Source organism: Protomyctophum parallelum (genome assembly GCF_964188405.1).
Source record: "Protomyctophum parallelum genome assembly, chromosome: 12".
Taxonomy (NCBI): domain Eukaryota; kingdom Metazoa; phylum Chordata; class Actinopteri; order Myctophiformes; family Myctophidae; genus Protomyctophum; species Protomyctophum parallelum.
The window spans coordinates 38,360,228-38,377,945 of NC_139712.1; the positions used below are offsets into that span (position 1 = coordinate 38,360,228).

Here is a 17,718-nt window from a genome sequence, read left to right on the forward strand (position 1 = left end):
AAACAAAACCTTAATGCAGCTATGCTACACCACCTTTGATACTTATCTTGAGTGAATAAAACACAACTAAAGTTTATCGCAAATTGCTTTGTAAACAAGGTTATCTCTTAGTGTTATGAATGAATATTTAATGTATTTGCCTACTGCATTACTGTACATGCTGTAAAGCTTTCAATAGTTTAAATGCCAAGCGCACTCAGCCTTCATTCATAACTTCATCAGTGAACAGTTACTTAGTGTTTGTGTGTAATGATGGGTGCTATCACTTCAAGTAGACACCTGCACTTTGGAGGCTTTATTGGCCAAAACAGGTGAAAAGAGATTAAAAAAGGCACAAAACAACTACATGTCTAAAATGACAAGAAAGAATGGTCCAAAGAAAAGAAAAAAAAAGTGGTAGCGGCAGCAGACAGCAGCAGCAGACAGCGGCGATGGCGGCAGCAGACCTTGTAGAGGATGGTCAAAATGAACACTTGACATAATAAACAGGAACAAGTATACAAACACAACCTGAAGAAACAAGGGAGCAGTTTGTAGGGGAGCTCCCTTTCATTACAGTTTGCACTGCCTGTGCATTAACGTCTGTAAGGGCATATTAAACAACAAACTGACTATAGGAACAGCGGAACCGACGGTAGGATAACTGAGCGGCATAAGGGATCTAGTTTGGCGGAGATTGGACCATTTTTCTCGAGGGTGCTTCTCCCTGACTCTCATGCTCCCTTCCCCTCTCAGATCAGACCAGGGTGGTCAACTTGTCTATGAGGTCATCGATGGTGTAGACCATGAGCTTGATGTCGTCCTTGTCGGCCATGCGGTGCTGGCCGTGTCGGCGGAGGATGACATCCACGTCCGGGCTGAGGACACGCTCTGCCACCTGCATGGAGATGTGCCACGGCACATCCTCGTCCTTCAGGCCGTGGATGAGCCGGATTGGGCACATGATGGGGATGGGGCTTTGCAGCACACAGTGATTCTCCGCCTCGCGTAGGAAGTCCATGCTAAACTTATACGCGCCTTCCTCTGAATGCTTGGTGGGCACCGACCACTCGCCTTTCTCTTCAAACTCCTTACGTGTCTGCGTTGTCAAGAGCGGAGATTGAGAAATCACACAGAATGAATAAGGTACACCCAATCAGATTGTAGAACCATGCTCTTAAAACAAACAAACATGTGATTAAACATTGTTAATCACGAATCATGACGCGATTGCAACTTAAAATATAAATGCATTCATTTGGGGAAAGCTCACCTCCAGAGGAAGAGAATTGAAAGCCGTGACGATGTGATCGGCTGCCGTGGAGATGCCCACTAGCGCTGCCGTCTTCTCTGGGCGTGCAATGCCGGCCAGAAGCATCAGCCATCCTCCTATACTGGAGCCCACCATGATCTATGTACAGATAACAAGATTATAAACCCATGGTTAACCGAGTTGACCAACTGAAAAGGTTATTTACTTAAAAAGAAAGATGATTTCCTAAGTCAAAGGATGATGTCATAAGCCTCTCTGTCATTAAGTTCCTGAAAGGGGAAAGAAATGCCAAAAAAATTAACCATTTAAAAACATCTCCTTTATATTTTGTTAACTCGTCATAGGGCAGCAAGTAGCAACCAGATAAATTTTATGTATTAATGTAATAAAGTAATTGTTTTGGCATTATGAAAAATGTGTCTTCCCCTTTTTGGATAACAATCTCTCTACATTTTAGATAACAATCATGTATTCACAGAAGCAATGGAGAAATACTGTAGGTTCACAGAGCTAGAAAATGCCTGAAAAGTGTAAAACAGTGCCATCTTCTGGAGTTAAATGGTACAAAGTAAATACACATGGACACTAGTGTGATTCTCAACCTTTTTGAGCCAGAGTCCAATATACTTATCTCTTAACGGATCCTCACCCGTTTCACTTTACACTCTCAAGAGTAAAAGATCTATACGAGTCCATTTGGTTACCAACTCTCCATCATTTAGCTGGGGACCACCTGGAGGTCCCCAGTCCTCAAGGACCACTGGTTGAAAACCACTGGTGTGTAGACCAATGTGGCTAAACAACACCTGATGATAGTGACGGTATCGCTTTGACGAAAATATCACATCTACTACCCAACAGCGCATCATATCTTGACATGATGTAGATAGCTTAATAGTTCTAGTAGCAAGTTGCTACCAGCAACCAATGTTTTCTGAACGCAGCCATTGATTAACACTAGTACAGAATTAACTCTTTTGTTTTTGCGATTTGCAATTCCATAACTTTCTGACTGTTTTATTACCCGAAGGAAATATTTACCTGTGGGCCTTCTGTTAACTCATCCAATACAAAAAGGACGTCTTTCTTCCAGGTACCAACCGTCCCCTCTGCCAACACACCCTCGGAGGCCCCATGACCTGTATAGTCAAACCTGAGAAAGGCACAAACACAACACATAGGTATCAAGTTATAAACACATAGGTGCCAGGCCCAGTTGTAAATAATTTGTTCAAAAACAAACTCCACGGAAGGTAGTGAATCAGGCTGGATCCCAGGCTTGCATGTAGTGTAGTTTGTTGTTTCCACCAAATTAGGCACAAATGGTCTTGTGAGTCATGCAGGGTCAAACTGGGTTTTGATACAGTTTGCCTATTTCTTACAGAAAAGTCCATATTATAAATCGTACGATCCAAATTGGAATTTCATGATTGGGCGGCTGTGGCTGAGAAGCTAGAGCAGGTCGTCCAATGATCCGTGGGTCGAATCCCAGCTCAACAAATGTTACTCACACTGTATGCGTTGTCGCGTCCACTTCCAGTCTCGCGATCAGTGACGAGAAAGGCTGATCGCTACGGACAGTCGAAAAAACCTTGTTTTGACCAGCAATTCCATTTGGGACAAGGAATTGGAGATAAAGGCGATTGAAAGAAACAGAAATTTATTTTTGTTGAGGAGCCTCAATAGAGTGTAGCTCCAAAGCCACTTTCACTTGGGAGGCTACACCAACGTGAACAGTTGCACATTTTATACAAACTATTTCCACCTGAAGCTTCCTCGCAACCCTGACGACTGCACCCCACGACTGGTCTAGTAGGATTGACTGTTCACTCAGTCAACATTTCAGTTATTCTTAGAATACGGCATGTTAAAAAAAAAAGTATAGGTAGTAGTAAGTAGTACCTGGCCATGATATGAATTTCTGTCATCTTTATCTGTTATTCTTGTGCACTGTGAATTGTGTGAAAGCAGAACTGGAGTTTTCATTCTCCACTCACTCTCGTTGCATAGTGAAACAGGTCTCAAGAGACGACATGAGGCCCAGGCCGTAGCGTAACGGTCTGGGCACCGGACTGGTGATCCAGTCGCGGTGTGCCGCGGGTTCGACTCCCGGACCCGACACGGCCTTTACCGCATGTCATCCCCCATCTCTCTCCCGTTTCCTGTCAGCCTACTTTCTATCCCTTAAAAAATCAATAAAGGCGTAAGCCGCAAAAAAATATCTTAAAAAAAAAAAAGAGACGACATGAAATGTGCTAAAAGTTTGAGACCAAGATTGTGAGACCTATTTCACAAAGCAATGATGAGGATCAAGACAGGAAAAAACACTATTCTGCACTCCGCACTCATGGAGCACAAAGCCGACTGATGATAAGCAATATTTGAACTTAGCGCTATATCATACCCAGGTAGCTGTACAAACCAAAGTTCTACCAAAGGTCAACTGGCTACAGGTTAAATTTACCAGTGGTGGACAGTATTTTTGACTGAGCTACTTTTGCTTGCAGTTGAGCAATATTTGACTAGGAGTATCTATACTTTTAACTCCTCATCGAAGTCACTGAACGGCCCTACCACCTGTTTTGAATTTGCACATAATGCAGGAGGCAGAACTGCGACCCGTTAATAACAACGAGTGCTTTCAAACTCCAACACTTAAAAAAATAATCACCTGCACAGAATTTATTGAACGAAAGTAGCTCATAACATGTCTACGGTGGATTTTCATGAAACAAAAGCTTGGCAGATTGAAAGAGTTAATTCAAGCTTGGCCTAGAGCTGCAATGTTGGTGAGTTTAACATTGTTTAATACAAGCAGATCGCAAAAGCAAATTGGATGAATGGGGAGTCAATGGAGGGTATTGCAACTAGATTCATCCAATTATTAAAAGAAATCTAGAATAGCAAATTGCAGCTAAGTGTACCTTAGGTATGAGTGTCCTAGAGACTTGCAGAACTCCTCCAGGGCCTCAGCTTTCTGTCCATTCATGGTGGAGGCATAGCCTGGTAGGAACACCACACCTGGGCTCTTCCCCTTCAGTCTTCTGTAGGCCAGCTTTGGAAGATCTGGTCTTGAAGCCATCTGAACAGTGGTTTTATGTCTAATTCCTGGCAGGCAAAACACAGTGATTAACAAGGCACGACCCCCAAAGTAATAAATAAACACTTTTTTTAAAAGAAAAATAAATCTATGCTCAGAGGACGCCTTTGCATTTTGCAAATAGCCCATGCCCCATGTATATAGGTTTAAAGTGGTTCATGATTTTGATAACATTTTGCTGGGGACCCCCTGGAACGCCTTCAAGGAGCCCTGGGGGTTCCCGGAAGCTCTTTGAGTGATGTAAGGCACTGCAATAACGTCGTTTATAAAATAAACGTCAATAAAAGAGGTAATGCGTATGGACTTTAAAAAAAAACATGTCAATATGGTTGTGAAATACCAACCTGCCTGTGGGCATATTGCATTTAACTCGATTGCTTTCTTCTCTCTATGCCATTTAAATGACTGTACATGCGAAACTAAGTGAAGAAAACTGTTGGTTGACAATATTATGTTATTATTTTGTATTAGATAAGATAAGTCAGCGGCAGCCCGAATTAGTTCACAAGCGCAGGTACCGCATCGTTTACATGCTGTGAAATGTTCAGGCCACAGGGCCTGCGTTGCCACACCCCCTGTCCATGTTTAACGACATTGTTAACGCTCTCAGTGAAAACAAATGAGTACAGTTTACATCGAGATTTTAAACTAACCTGCCAAACCATTTGGCGAGAACGTAGAGGTCCCTCCATGGTTTAAAATCTGTAAAAGTCCTCTGCGACAGGACCTCAGCGCGACGGCTGCCATACTGCTCCGTGACCCACTGTGCTAATATCGCGAGACGAGATAAATCCATTCAAGGTTCAGTGCGCGGAGATTAGACTGGGATCCATTAACTTCGCAGGTTGCTAATCCGATCTGGGTCTAAAGCGGATACGGAAATCCTGCATACATGTATGTGTGTGTGCAAATTACCGGATACAGTAGGCGGGCTGTAGCCCAGGTCGGACTGGTTATTTAGAATAAGAATATACACCAAGGTTTCCGTGAGGCAGTGCTAGACAGTAGACTAGACCCTACTGCAAAGTACAACTGGCCTTGACCGTCATTAAATACTCAAAACACATTATGTAACAACAAATAATAGTTATTTATAGCTATATTATTTAGTTTTTACCTTGATTGATTGATTGATTGATTGAAATATTTATTAACAGTTTGCAGAATTACAGTACATTTCAAGCACAAACTCAATACAAAGACTGTTAACTGTGAGTGGACGACCCAATTAAGCATTACACTTGTTTACAAGAGAGTCCACCTTGTTCAATTCATCAAAACATTTAGAGACGTACAAATAGACACTTCTATATAGTTAAAGAACACAACAGGAATTCATCATAAAGGAAGCAAAAAGGGAAAAGAAACATAGGCTATACACATAGCCTACAGTGAGGGGAAAGGGGGGGGGGGGGGGGGGCGGTGGGGGGGATTCAGATTTTACAGGGGCCAGTTTCGAATTGCAGCCGTCCATAGGTGCCCTTTGAGAGCGGTTTTGAAGGAGTCCAGGGATTCACATGTCTTAATGACTGTTGGTAGGGCGTTCCACATTTTGGTGGCATAGGAGCGAAAATAATTTAGTCCCTTGTTTGTGCCGAATCTGGGTTGTACATGGTTTGATGCACTCCCTCTGGTGTTGTGGGTGTGGACTTTGTTTACATTAAGGAAGTATCTAGACAGGTACATGGACATGGGTATCTTGGTGGTGTATAGAATCTTGTGGACCAGACCCATTGCAAGATGCTGTACTCTGTCGTCGACCCTAAGCCATCCCAGCCTGTCAAAGTGGGCAGGGGTGAGGTGGTAGTGAGGCCAAGTAGGAGCCTGACCAGTTTGTTTTGGGAGGTCTGGAGCCTTGTTTTTAAGGTTAGGGTCAGGTTTAGGTATAGTGTAGGCTGTCAATCACAGCGACTGGCCAGTCACAGCGCACCCTCTACGTCACTCTGTACTCAACCCGCTGAAGGAACCATTGCTCGCCTCTCGGGCGCCTCCCTAGGGAGGTCCTCGACGCACGTCCCCCCGGGGCAGACCAATTGGAGGAAACACATCGACTCACTGGCCTTGGAACGTCTCGGAATCCCCCAGGAGGAAGTCACTAATGTTGCTCTGGAGAGGGAAGTCTGTAGCACTCTGGTGGAGCTGTTGCCCCCGCGACTCGACTACGGATAAGCGGTTGAAGATGGATGGATGGAACCCATTAGCTAGCTAGCTAGCTAGCTAGATAGATATATACCTTTATTTTAGATGTAGTGTATGCAATTATATTCTAATTAGTTGGATAATGATGTCATGACTCATGTAGCTGAAGTATAATCAAAATAAAATGTCCAGTGGTCTATCTTGCATGCAGAGCACTCGTCCTCTTCCATGTCTAAGACATGATGTGTGATTGTGTGTGACTGTCATGTTTTGTCAGTTTGTATATGCTCAGTTCAAATGTCAGTTTGTAACATGTGTGTGTCATGTGAAGTTAGTGAAGTGTCAGTTTGTAACGTGTGTGTACTACTGTGTGTGTGTGTGTGTGTGTGTGTGTGTGTGTCATGTCATGTGAAGTGTCAGTTTGTAACATGACTCAGAGCGTCACAGGCGGAAGGTCATGGAGCAATAGAACGGAACGGAAGCGGGGAGTAAAATACTATCCGCCATTGTAGAGTGTGCCAGTGTGGTCAGGGATAGCTTCCTCCAGTAAAGACATTAGTCAGTTTTCAGAGTGACTGAAAACACTGTAACTATATCGGAAACGCTCAGCGTCTTTCACGGCCACAAAGTCCGCCATTCGTAAACGCCGAGGCACGTTGTCGCAACGTTTAAACGGGAGGAAACCGTCGCCTGTGTACGGAGTGACTGGATAAACCCCGAGCCGAGCTAGAAAAGAGCACCGGACCGGAGTGCAGAGACAGGAGAAGCCGTGGACAGACACTCATAAACAGCCACTCGTCTCTGTTCCTGGAGGATGTCTACGACAACTGTCGACCAGGTTCGTCTCTCTTATTATTTGTTTTACTCTATGTCGCCACGTATTAAAATCGAGCGGTGACGATTGACGAACGTAACTTTGTCAACACTCTGCTAGACTGTTATCGCATTAGCATAGTTCGAGGAAGACGGTACCAGATCACACAGGTATTTGATATGTGATAGCTATTAGCAGTGTAGTAGGCCGACCCTTGAAGCACCGGCTGCAAAACGCCGACCAACTCCAGTTGTAGCCGGTTGCCGACCGTGCTCCCCGGCCAATGCGGTACGTTTACTGGATGTCAGACCGTTTGACATCCGGTCAATAATGCAAAGCAACCGTCCTGTACATGTTAGACACAAGCTGATGGCGTCGCATCAGGTTACCGCTACCCCTGCTCTTATTATTAACATCATCCTGACTATATCTATATCTACCTGAATATCTTGTGTGCTGTGTAGTGGCCTGTATGTCTGTGTTGACGCAATAGCTCGCAACAATTTAATATGTGCTGTCCATGATTTCAGAGACCCAAAGGACAAGGAAATAAAGGTAATTTATTTTATTTATTTCAAATTGAAAATTTTCTTTGGCGATCGATTTGTAAAAATAAACGGGACAGTGGTGTCTTTTATTATGAAAACACGAATTAATCAACTTAACATTTTTTGTCATACTATACAAATAGCCTACTTTATTTTGTTTGGACAACTTGACAACAATGCCAACTGCTACTCTGCCAGTGGTTAGTATTGACTGTATTATCCTGCACTTGTTTTCATTGTAAAACCTCACACTAGTCTTTGTCATTCATATTGGAGAAGAAGGTACTGCTTTGCCAGGATTTAGATCAGTGGTGGTCTGGTCTGGTGTCTGTTCATGTTTTTTTTTTATGGTCTCTTTCTCCATTTTCAGTACAAAACGGATCAATGCATCAAAAGGAAGGTGTGAACGATGATGATTTTGAGCCTTATCTAAACAGCCAGACAAATCAGGTAATGTTCCACCATATAGTTAGACTGTAGGTCAATCAAGAGTGAAAGCCTTTTGGCTTTTGTGGCTACATTCCATTCCAGTTAGCCAAAGATGACCGTTTTATTTGCATTTTCTTTTATTATTCTGGACTTGCTCACTGTCACACACAAAAAAAATAAGTTGCTTGAGATTCTCCCATTAACTGGTTGCACCTTCTCCCTCCCATATACAGAGTAACAGCTACCAACAAATGTCTGATCCCTACATGCCCAGCTACTATGCTCCATCCATCGGTTTCCCATACTCCTTGGGAGAGGCTGCATGGTCCACAGCAGGAGACCCTCCTATGCCATACCTGACCGCCTATGGACAGATGAGCAATGGCGAGCCCCACTTCATCCCAGACGGTGTGTTCGGTCAGCCGGGCGCCCTGGGGAACACCCCTCCCTTCCTCAGTCAGCACGGCTTCAATTTCTTCCCTGGCAATGCAGACTTTTCCACCTGGGGCACCAGTGTTTCTCAGGGCCAATCCACACAGAGCTCAGTCTACACTAACAGCTATGGATATGCCGCCAGCTCGTTGAGCCGGGCCATTGCTGATGGACAGGCGGGCTTTGGAAGCGACACCCAGCTCAGCAAGGTCCCGGTGCTGAATAGCATTGAGCAGGGTATGACAGGGTTAAAACTGGGTACGGACATGGTGGCAGCTGTCACAAAGACTGCTGGCTCCCCTCTGGGTGGCACAGCGGGTATGAGCAGCATGGCAGCAAATAACATCCCACCGTCTGTCAGCTCATCCGCACCTAAACCTGCCTCCTGGGCAGCCATTGCCAGGAAGCCAGCCAAGCCTCAGCCCAAGGTCAAACCCAAAGCCAATATAGGGATGGGGGGAGGCAACACCATCCCCCCGCCCCCTATAAAGCACAATATGAACATAGGTACTTGGGACGATAAGGGCTCACTCAATAAGCCCCCACTAGCTCAGGCCATGATGCCCCCGCAACCCCTGGTGCAACAGCCTCTTATGGTACAGCCTCAACCCCTGCTGCAGAACCCTCTGCCCCCACAGCCACAACACCAGGCCCAGCACCACCACCACCACCAACATCATCAACACCAACCGTTCCAACTTCAGTCGCTCCAGTCCCCCCAACACCCCCAGTCTCTTCCCCCTGGTCCTCCTCACCCCCACCATCACCACCATCACTCCCACCTCTCCTCTCAGCCTGGTCCTCCCCAGCCCCTTCACCAGCAGCAGCCTGGCCCTCCCCCTAATCGCTGGGTGGCCCCTAGGAACCGGGGCACCGCCTTTAACCAGGGCGGCGGGATGGAGGGCTTCGGCCTTGGTGGGGGGGTCCCGATGAGCGCCTCCCCTTGTTCCGGGGAGGTGCATCCCGTGCTGGAGAAACTCAGAGCCCTCAACAACTACAACCCCAAAGACTTCGATTGGAGCTTGAAAAACGGCCGCGTTTTCATAATCAAGAGCTACTCAGAGGATGACATCCACCGCTCCATCAAGTACTCCATATGGTGTAGCACGGAACACGGCAACAAGCGCCTGGATGGAGCGTACCGCTCGCTGGGCACCAAGGGGCCCCTCTACTTGTTGTTCAGCGTCAACGGCAGTGGGCACTTCTGTGGCGTGGCGGAGATGCGCTCGCCAGTGGACTATAACGCCTACACAGGCGTCTGGTCTCAGGACAAGTGGAAGGGCAAGTTTGAGGTGAAGTGGATCTTCGTCAAAGACGTGCCCAACAACCAGCTGCGGCATGTCCGGTTGGAAAACAATGACAACAAGCCAGTGACCAACTCCAGGGACACTCAGGAAGTGCCTCTGGAGAAGGCCAAGCAAGTGCTTAAAATTATCGCCACTTTCAAGCATACCACCTCAATCTTTGATGATTTTGCACATTATGAAAAGCGCCAAGAAGAGGAAGAGGCTCTAAGAAGGGTGAGATAAAAAACACACACACACACACACACACACGAACTTGAAAGCCATACACAGTGAGATCCACACTGTTCGTTTAACCCTGAAAGAGTGTGTGTATGCATAATAGACAACATATCTAGATGCAGATGTCACAGGCTGGTCAGTCACTTGAAGTCGGAGGTCCACATTGTAGCCACATCGTATACATCATTTACTAGTATTACCGGTACCACTTTAAGTGTTAGATCAACACTCCAGATTGAATGTGTACCAACTCTTCACTGAGTCAATAGAATGTGGCCACCTCATATCTGTAATCAACTGATCCTGTTCCACCTGCCATGAAACAAAAGTAGATACACCATGGAGTTACACAAACAGTCTAGCGTAACTGGGACCTTCGAAGAAGTCATGTCAGCTGATTTGCCCTACAACCTAATGCCCAACAGCAAGTTCAGGAAAGCATCTCATCAGCCATTTTGTGCTGTCGTTTAGGGAGCGATGATTTTGACATTTTTAGATGCATGCTGGACGGGTGTTTCCTGAAATAGCCCACATTCCTGGCATTCCTTCACTCAGACAAAGGCAGAAGTAGGCTCTGATCTGCCTTTGAAGGCTAGGCCCTCCGCTCTCCGCAGGCTCCTCGTGCTTTATTAGCCTTTAACCACACAAGTCCACAGCCCTGCAAACTAGCTGCGGTGTGCCTTTCCCCTGGGTGTTCTAATTTAATGGGTTAATTTTGAAAACCTCCCTTGGAAACAACTATATGTGTGTGATTTAAAATGCATGATTCCATTTCCTCTGTGCTAATGAGAGTTCTCCGAAGTAAACGTACTGCAGTGCACTGTCAGAGGGGAAACTGGATTAGGTTGCAGTGGTAATGTTGATTGTACAAGGGTGCCAGAAATGGTCGTCAATTAATAATTAAACTAATTAAATGCACTTTCATATTGTGAGATAAGATGCTAGGAAGGGTGAATAATCTGTCATCATAGCTAATGCTCTGCTGCATCCAATTCTGGATACACCAGTATGCTAATCTGTTTGCATTAAGATCCCGGTTTACACACACACACACACACACACACACACACCCCTCTCCCTCTTTCTTGGCCCCTCTCCCAACGGTGGTGCTCCATTGATGCTGTATTGACTCCTCAGTCCTGACCTTGTTAATATGCACCAGGGTTGCTTTCTCATAAATATTTCAAGTCTGTGTTTTCAGGCTTCTGAAAACAACCTGTCAGTAGGACGCCTGTTTCATCCTGCACTGTGCAGACGGTGCACCGTGCTGCTTTTGTAGCCCTGACCTCCTACATGACAGAATCAGCTCAAAAGAGGTCTCGTCCTCCTGCTCGCCTGACAAGGTTAATTGTTCTCCGTTGTTGTGCCTGTCCTTCTCTGAGTCTGGGAGGTGTCAAACCAGCTCGGCACAACAGCACTGTAGCACCTTTACCAATGTCTGCATGACCAAGTCAACTCTTGACACCGTGACCAAATATTTGTTTTATTTATGGGGTTTTATTAGCGTAGCTATACATGTTTTAGATAAATAAAATTGCTCCACTGTGGGGCTGTAACTATCGATTATTTTCTTAATGATTATTCTATTGTTTAGTTTCATCGAATAATGGAGAAGCCATTATTACAAAGCTACATGAAAAAAAGACTTGTGGGCTTGTAGATCAGCTATTTTGAAATAATTTGATTGTATTTGTCCCTCAATATTTTTTTAAAACCGTATATTGATTGTTTTTTCAATCTCATTTGATTAACGGTTGCAGCCCATTTCCACTGGTGTTCCTGGGTAGATGACGGAAGATAATAGCGTGTTAATGTGAATGCTGATGAGTTTTGAAAATGGATGATGCTTTGCCCTCTGCATTGTGTAATTGTTGAAATAATTTCATCGATTGATGCAGTTGTGGAGAACCAAGTTTCAGAGTCTAAGGACAAGGTGTGGGATCAGTTCATTTTGGCATTGGAAAAAAAAAGAAGATTATACTTTATAACCATTAAAATAATAATGAGAGCTAGTGCTGTGGATGTGAATTGCGGTCTCGGTTTACATTTTGTGTTAAGTGATTTTTAAAAGTAAATTCCTCTTAACCCTGCTGAGGCAAGAGGGATGAAAAAGCACTCTATGCACTACTGTGAGACTGTATGGAGGGCTTTGTCCACCATACCCCCCCCCCCCCTGCTCACTGCCACAGTCTGAACAGGCCTGCTGGGGATAGAGTTACACAGGGGGCCTGGGTCTCACTGGGCCTTCCCCCAAATCAATGACATGGACACCAGACATTGCTCAAAGGGAAGGCTGTTCCACCTGGGAAATGGGGTAAAGAGTCAGTGACGTCAGTCCATTAATGGCTGTTAATGCCCAGGAAGATTAATTTCCAATTTCATTTTTTTTGTCTTACTGGTACTGTATGCAACAGTGTATCGACTTGGATGTGGTCTTATTTTGAAGTGATCTTGAGGATTCCCTTTGAGTATATAAGGTGTGTTCTGGAATCTGGATTGATTTTTTTCCTCTTTTTTTTGTTTTGTTGAGGAGACACTGTACAGACCAGCTGGTATTTATGCAAGGCCCGGTGAAAGCCTGACAGTAGTGCACTGCAGTGCAGTCTCTTGTCCCTAGTGTAAACATAGATGATAGATACCAGTGCATACCTTACCTGTATGTGTCTTCTCAGATTTAGATTAATACATTTTATTGTCACATGTGTGTGTAATTCTTACAAGCTCACATTTTAAATGAAAGAAGGGGTAAATAATGGACATAGAAAGAAACAAAGAAAACGGTTCATATATAAAATATCCTATCCTCAAAAAAATAAAATAAAAAGAGTGAGAAGCAAATATACCTTTCATACATATGCTTTGTGTCTCTTGCTTTTTGCTCATGGAATGTGGAAAACACCACTTTAGCATCGCTAGTTCGCTACGAGATCAGTTGGTGCTAAAGGCTTACACAAATTAGTGTTTTCACACAGCATGTTGTGCTTCGTTTTTGTTTTGTTAAGGTAAAGGGCAGGTTCTTAAAAATGAAATTGTCAGCAGACGGTTTCAAATATCCTTTAATATTAGATTACAGAATGATTGGATTATATTACTTGAGTACAAAAAGTATTGGCATCAAAATATTCTTTGCGTACCAAAAGTAAAAGTACTCATTGTGCAGAATGTCCCATTTCGCAAGTTTCCAAATGTATAAATTCCTTTTAAAATAGCCGATAAAGTATATACATGGGGCGGAAGTGATTTTGTAATAATCTAAATCTACAAAGTAACTAACATTTTCAAATAATTGTAATGAAGTAAAAGTACAATATTTGCTAGTGGATTGGAGCAAAAGTATTGATAATTGGAAATATTCCAGTAAAGTAAGTAAAAAAATACATCAAAATGGTAGTAAGTACAGTACTTGAGTAAATGTACTACTTAATTACTTTACACCACTATAAATGTTCTAGTGCCACTAGTGTATATGTCTTGAGAAAGCGTTCTACATTCCACTAATAAGGGTCCCTCTCCAGAGACGAGTTTAAATGGGCTTAAAGGCCCAGCCTGTAATTGCAACCTGCAATAACTATATGTATAATGATTATAGGCTAACTTGGAAGATGTTGCATTGAACAAGCTTTATTTTTAAATGTATTGTCTGGACTTTAAACACTGTAGGCAATTGTCACGACTCACAACATGTAAGTGTGATTTTCTTTTACTTCCACTGTTTTCGCCAAATTTTAGTCTCAGAATAGGGGTTATAGTTAATAGAAAGAGAAGCATCTGTATTTTTGATGGGATTGAAAATCCTACTTTCTAAATACCCATCATGTATACTATAATATCTTGATACCGCTCAAGCCTACTATGCAACGCAAATGCATTATGATGTAGTACACTGTATTTCAATCGTCATAACTCAATACTGACCTGTAATTCAGTTGGAATGATTAATGACCAGATGTTTTGGTGTTGTCTCAAAGCCAAGCACTTCAAGAGCGATATGGACATAGTCCAAATTTAGTTACCTACTGGTGATTATCGGTTGATAAGAGTGTCAGAGTTCTGCACGGGTTAAAAACCAGCACTGGCTTTTACAGTACCTGCATACTACCTGCTATCCCACAGCAGTCTGTACCCATTTTCACCCATTGCATAAAAAAACTTGTGGGTCACCCAGCGAACACCCCGCGGGTATCCTTTGAGGCAGACAGTCCTGCATGACCTCCTTGCTGAGTAGATAGTGACAGCGTTATTCTCAGACAGTTTTCAAACATCACTACCAAAGTGGCCATAATAGGGTGGTTGGTGGGGGGGCATGTTCTTCTGGGGAGCCCAAACCCTCTGACAGTTTGTCACTTCATATCCGATCAGGGGACACAGACCTCACAGCAATGTTCCCCAAGAGTATAATACCAAATTTAGCTGAGCATCATTCTATCAACTGAGGTTATAAAATAAAATCACATAAAAGCCAAAGGGTGCAAAAAATTCCAGTGTGGATTTTTAACCCCTTTAAGCTCAAGTACTTGCGCTTGTGTAGAGTGCACAAGCAGTTCCTTTTGTTTAACTTTTCGTCGCATGAAGACTGAGAAGTTGAGAACAGAAAAGCGTTTTAAACTGTTATATAATTATGTTTCTTCTCCATCTATCATATATTTTAATGCAGCCTGTTTATGTTTGCTGTTTGCTTTTTGTTTTCTCTTGTCAGGAGCGGAATAGAAATAAACAGTAACCTTCAAGCAAGCCCTCTGCTAGAACGGCAACACTAAAATGATGTAGGACTTTAAAACGATTTGCCTAACCACAATGAAGAATGGCCAACACAATCTCTGCTGAAGATGACAATGTATCTGATCACTTGAACCTGATGGACGGACTCCTCTGTATCAGTTCACTGGTGTATTCAAAATCCTGTTTCTGTCTCACAAGAAAAATGATGGAACGTAATCCACTTTAGAAACTGTTTTTAAAGCACTTTGAGTCCTAAACAGCCTCTACCAATATACCCTTAACTCTCTAACTATTTTCTTCTTCTTTGATTATATTTGTGATTAACTGACTAACCAGTGCAGTCAGGGAAGTTTACTGGGCTTATAAAAAGAAAGAGAAAAAAACATTTTAATGCCTCAAGTTTGGGATAAAAAGATCTGGTGAAATCAATCGCCTCATAAAGAGATTAAAAAAAAATGTGTACAAAATTAAATAAAGATTATTCTCAAATCTATTCACTTGTCTGATACTGTAGTTCTCAGACGGAGGCTGTGATTGGTTTGGTGGGATGACAGGGAAGTGGGTGACATCATGATGACAGGGAAGTGGGTGACATCATGATGACAGGGAAGTGGGTGACATCATGATGACGGAAGTGGGTGACATCATGATGACAGGGAAGTGGGTGACATCATGCCAGTCATGCAGTGTTTCCTTCCTCACTGCCTATGTTTCCTTTCAGCATCCCGTTTTCCGTGTACCAAAAGATGACGATTGAGCTGTGGCAAGTCTCAGCTAAATGTACGTTTGTTTCATTTTTTTCCTAATACTTTTTTTTTCCTTCCGCTCGCTGGCTCACTCATATTCTCTCTCTCTGTTATGTGATCCTGTCATTCTGAAGTGCATTTGTCTGAGGACGAACCAAGGAAGCTCTGAGAAGGAAGGGAAGTGGTCACGTGACTGGGCTGCGCCATGACACTTTCATGGACACTTTCATGGGAGCCAAACTCACACCGGAAGTGCAATGAATACATGGCAGTGAATGGAGCCGGCTGGACCAGCTCATAACAAACCTTATTTATGAACAATTGAGACCTTTTGTAAAGTAATCACTTCTGGAAAATAACAGAAGACATATCACAGGTTGTTTTCGAATCACTTTTCAATGTGCACAGAGTGCACAATATATAATTTTATCTGAGGATCTAAACAGCAGCAGGTATCGTTTCTGGCTCCGAAGTATCGTAAGATTTGGCTGCCAGACAGGAAACGGCAGGAAGTCTCGCGATACTTGGTGCGTTCAGAAAGGTACTTTGTGCTCTTTAGATACCATACCTCTAGAAAAATTACAGTGTACATCAAATAACAACACAGCAGACAATAATGTGTTACATGTCTTATGTTATTTTCCAGAAGTGATTACTTTACAAAAGGTCTCAATTGTTCATAAATAATGTTTGTTCATGAGCTGGTCACTGAGCCCTCATTGACTCCAGTGCATTCTGCCGAACTTCCGGGTAGTTTGGCTCCCATGAAAGTGTCATGGCGCAGGCCAGTCACGTGACCACTTCCTTCTCAGAGCTTCCTTGGGAGGAACCTGCTGCTGTGACAGAAGTAGCAGTGGCCTCCTTGGGCCCGTTGGGTGACTGTTGCTTTGACGTTGATGTATTGTACTGTACCTCAGGCTCTAGCCAGGCTGTCTGTCCTACACAACTCTGTAGCACTTTTGGGATAACCCTCCCAACAAAAATCCACCCTCACCCCCATCCTGGATAACCCTCCCAACAAACATCCACCCTCACCCCCATCCTGCTTGGTTTGACTGGGACCCCCCTCCCCTGCCCTCAATTGAAAGGATGTGACAGTTTTCTCCTCTAGGTGACTGACTAGCTAAATAAACATTACCCATGTTTAGCGGAAACCGTGTTGGTGTCTTGTTTTACTGACTACGACCTACTGCATGTTGGGAACAACATTCACAGCTACATCTTGAGTGTTAAGTTTCACCGAGTGTAATAATGGACCCTGTGTTATACATGTATACAGTACTTTGCAAAATGGAATTGAAAACTTAACGATTGAAGTGCGATGAGTGAAAGATGTTGAAATACTGTAGGGAATTATGGTGTGAACACCCACCCAGCACCATGACACTACCACTCTCCCACTTAAAGAAAAATGCTCTGTATCTCTAGACATCTGTAAGTAATATAGTGTAATTGACAGACCATGGCATTTCCTGTTTGCTCTGTACACATGAGTGTTCCATAAACCATCTTGTCTGAATGTGCATTGAGAGAGAATCCCTCCATTTATAAAATGTATACCTTTGGTCACTCAAACTAAGAAAGTCATATCAGAAAATCTTTATTTTCTCTGTCACAAAATTACATTGTCATTGTGCACTATAGAATTTTCACCTGCCTCACTGACTGGCTATAATAAAAATGAGATTTATACATGACTAAGAATGCCTTTTTGATCGATAAACCAGTATCACTAGTATCCATCCTGTAGTCAGCCCATTGGTGCTGTATGTGCCTGACTTTCTGGCTCACTGAGAATTTGACTGATTTATCAACTGTTCACGGCACACATTTTTTTGTGCCGTACCAAAAAGCTTATTTCAGTTTGTCCACGAGAGGGCGCCATAGTACCATGTGTGGCTGCAGTGAGCTCCTCCCCGGCAGTAAGAGGCTCTCTTATCTCAAGTTCACATGTCCTCGTCTATGGAGCAGTTAACCAGTTAAACACCAGCTAAGCTTTGCAATGAGAAGTGG

At 43.6% G+C, this 17,718-nt stretch overlaps 2 protein-coding genes across 5 annotated transcripts; one reads left to right on the top strand and one right to left on the bottom strand.

The window, feature by feature from the left end:
• Window positions 1-282: 282 nt before the first annotated feature.
• abhd10b (abhydrolase domain containing 10, depalmitoylase b) lies at window positions 283-5,116 on the bottom strand. Its single transcript, XM_083778780.1, has 5 exons — window positions 5,006-5,116; window positions 4,177-4,360; window positions 2,294-2,405; window positions 1,253-1,390; window positions 283-1,078 (listed from the first exon to the last, which is right to left on the bottom strand). Exons 1-5 carry the CDS (start codon window positions 5,097-5,099, stop codon window positions 737-739), a joined length of 870 nt encoding a protein of 289 aa, XP_083634906.1. The 5' UTR covers window positions 5,100-5,116; the 3' UTR covers window positions 283-736.
• Window positions 5,117-6,987: 1,871 nt separating this feature from the next.
• ythdf3 (YTH N6-methyladenosine RNA binding protein F3) lies at window positions 6,988-17,343 on the top strand (the record flags this gene model as incomplete). 4 transcript variants are annotated; one of them, XM_083778785.1, is made up of 6 exons in its annotated part: window positions 6,988-7,329; window positions 7,836-7,860; window positions 7,997-8,053; window positions 8,224-8,303; window positions 8,516-10,234; window positions 14,937-17,343. In XM_083778785.1, the coding sequence occupies exons 1-6, from the start codon at window positions 7,306-7,308 to the stop codon at window positions 14,958-14,960; spliced, it is 1,929 nt and encodes a 642-aa protein (XP_083634911.1). In that variant the 5' UTR covers window positions 6,988-7,305. The 4 variants fall into 4 exon arrangements, with proteins under 4 accessions (XP_083634911.1, XP_083634912.1, XP_083634913.1 ...); XM_083778786.1 differs by lacking the exon at window positions 7,997-8,053; XM_083778787.1 differs by lacking the exons at window positions 7,997-8,053; window positions 14,937-17,343 and having other exon boundaries at window positions 8,516-10,243.
• Window positions 17,344-17,718: the final 375 nt, after the last annotated feature.

Excerpts from the sequence above, each read along its gene's own strand:
- abhd10b (XM_083778780.1), bottom strand. The coding sequence starts at position 5,099 with ATGGCAGCCGTCGCGCTGAGGTCCTGTCGCAGAGGACTTTTACAGATT. Across the intron at positions 4,361-5,005 it reads CTCGCCAAATGGTTTGGCAG|GAATTAGACATAAAACCACT; the intron begins GTTAGTTTAAAA and ends TTTGCCTGCCAG. Across the intron at positions 1,391-2,293 it reads AGTTAACAGAAGGCCCACAG|ATCATGGTGGGCTCCAGTAT; the intron begins GTAAATATTTCC and ends ATCTGTACATAG.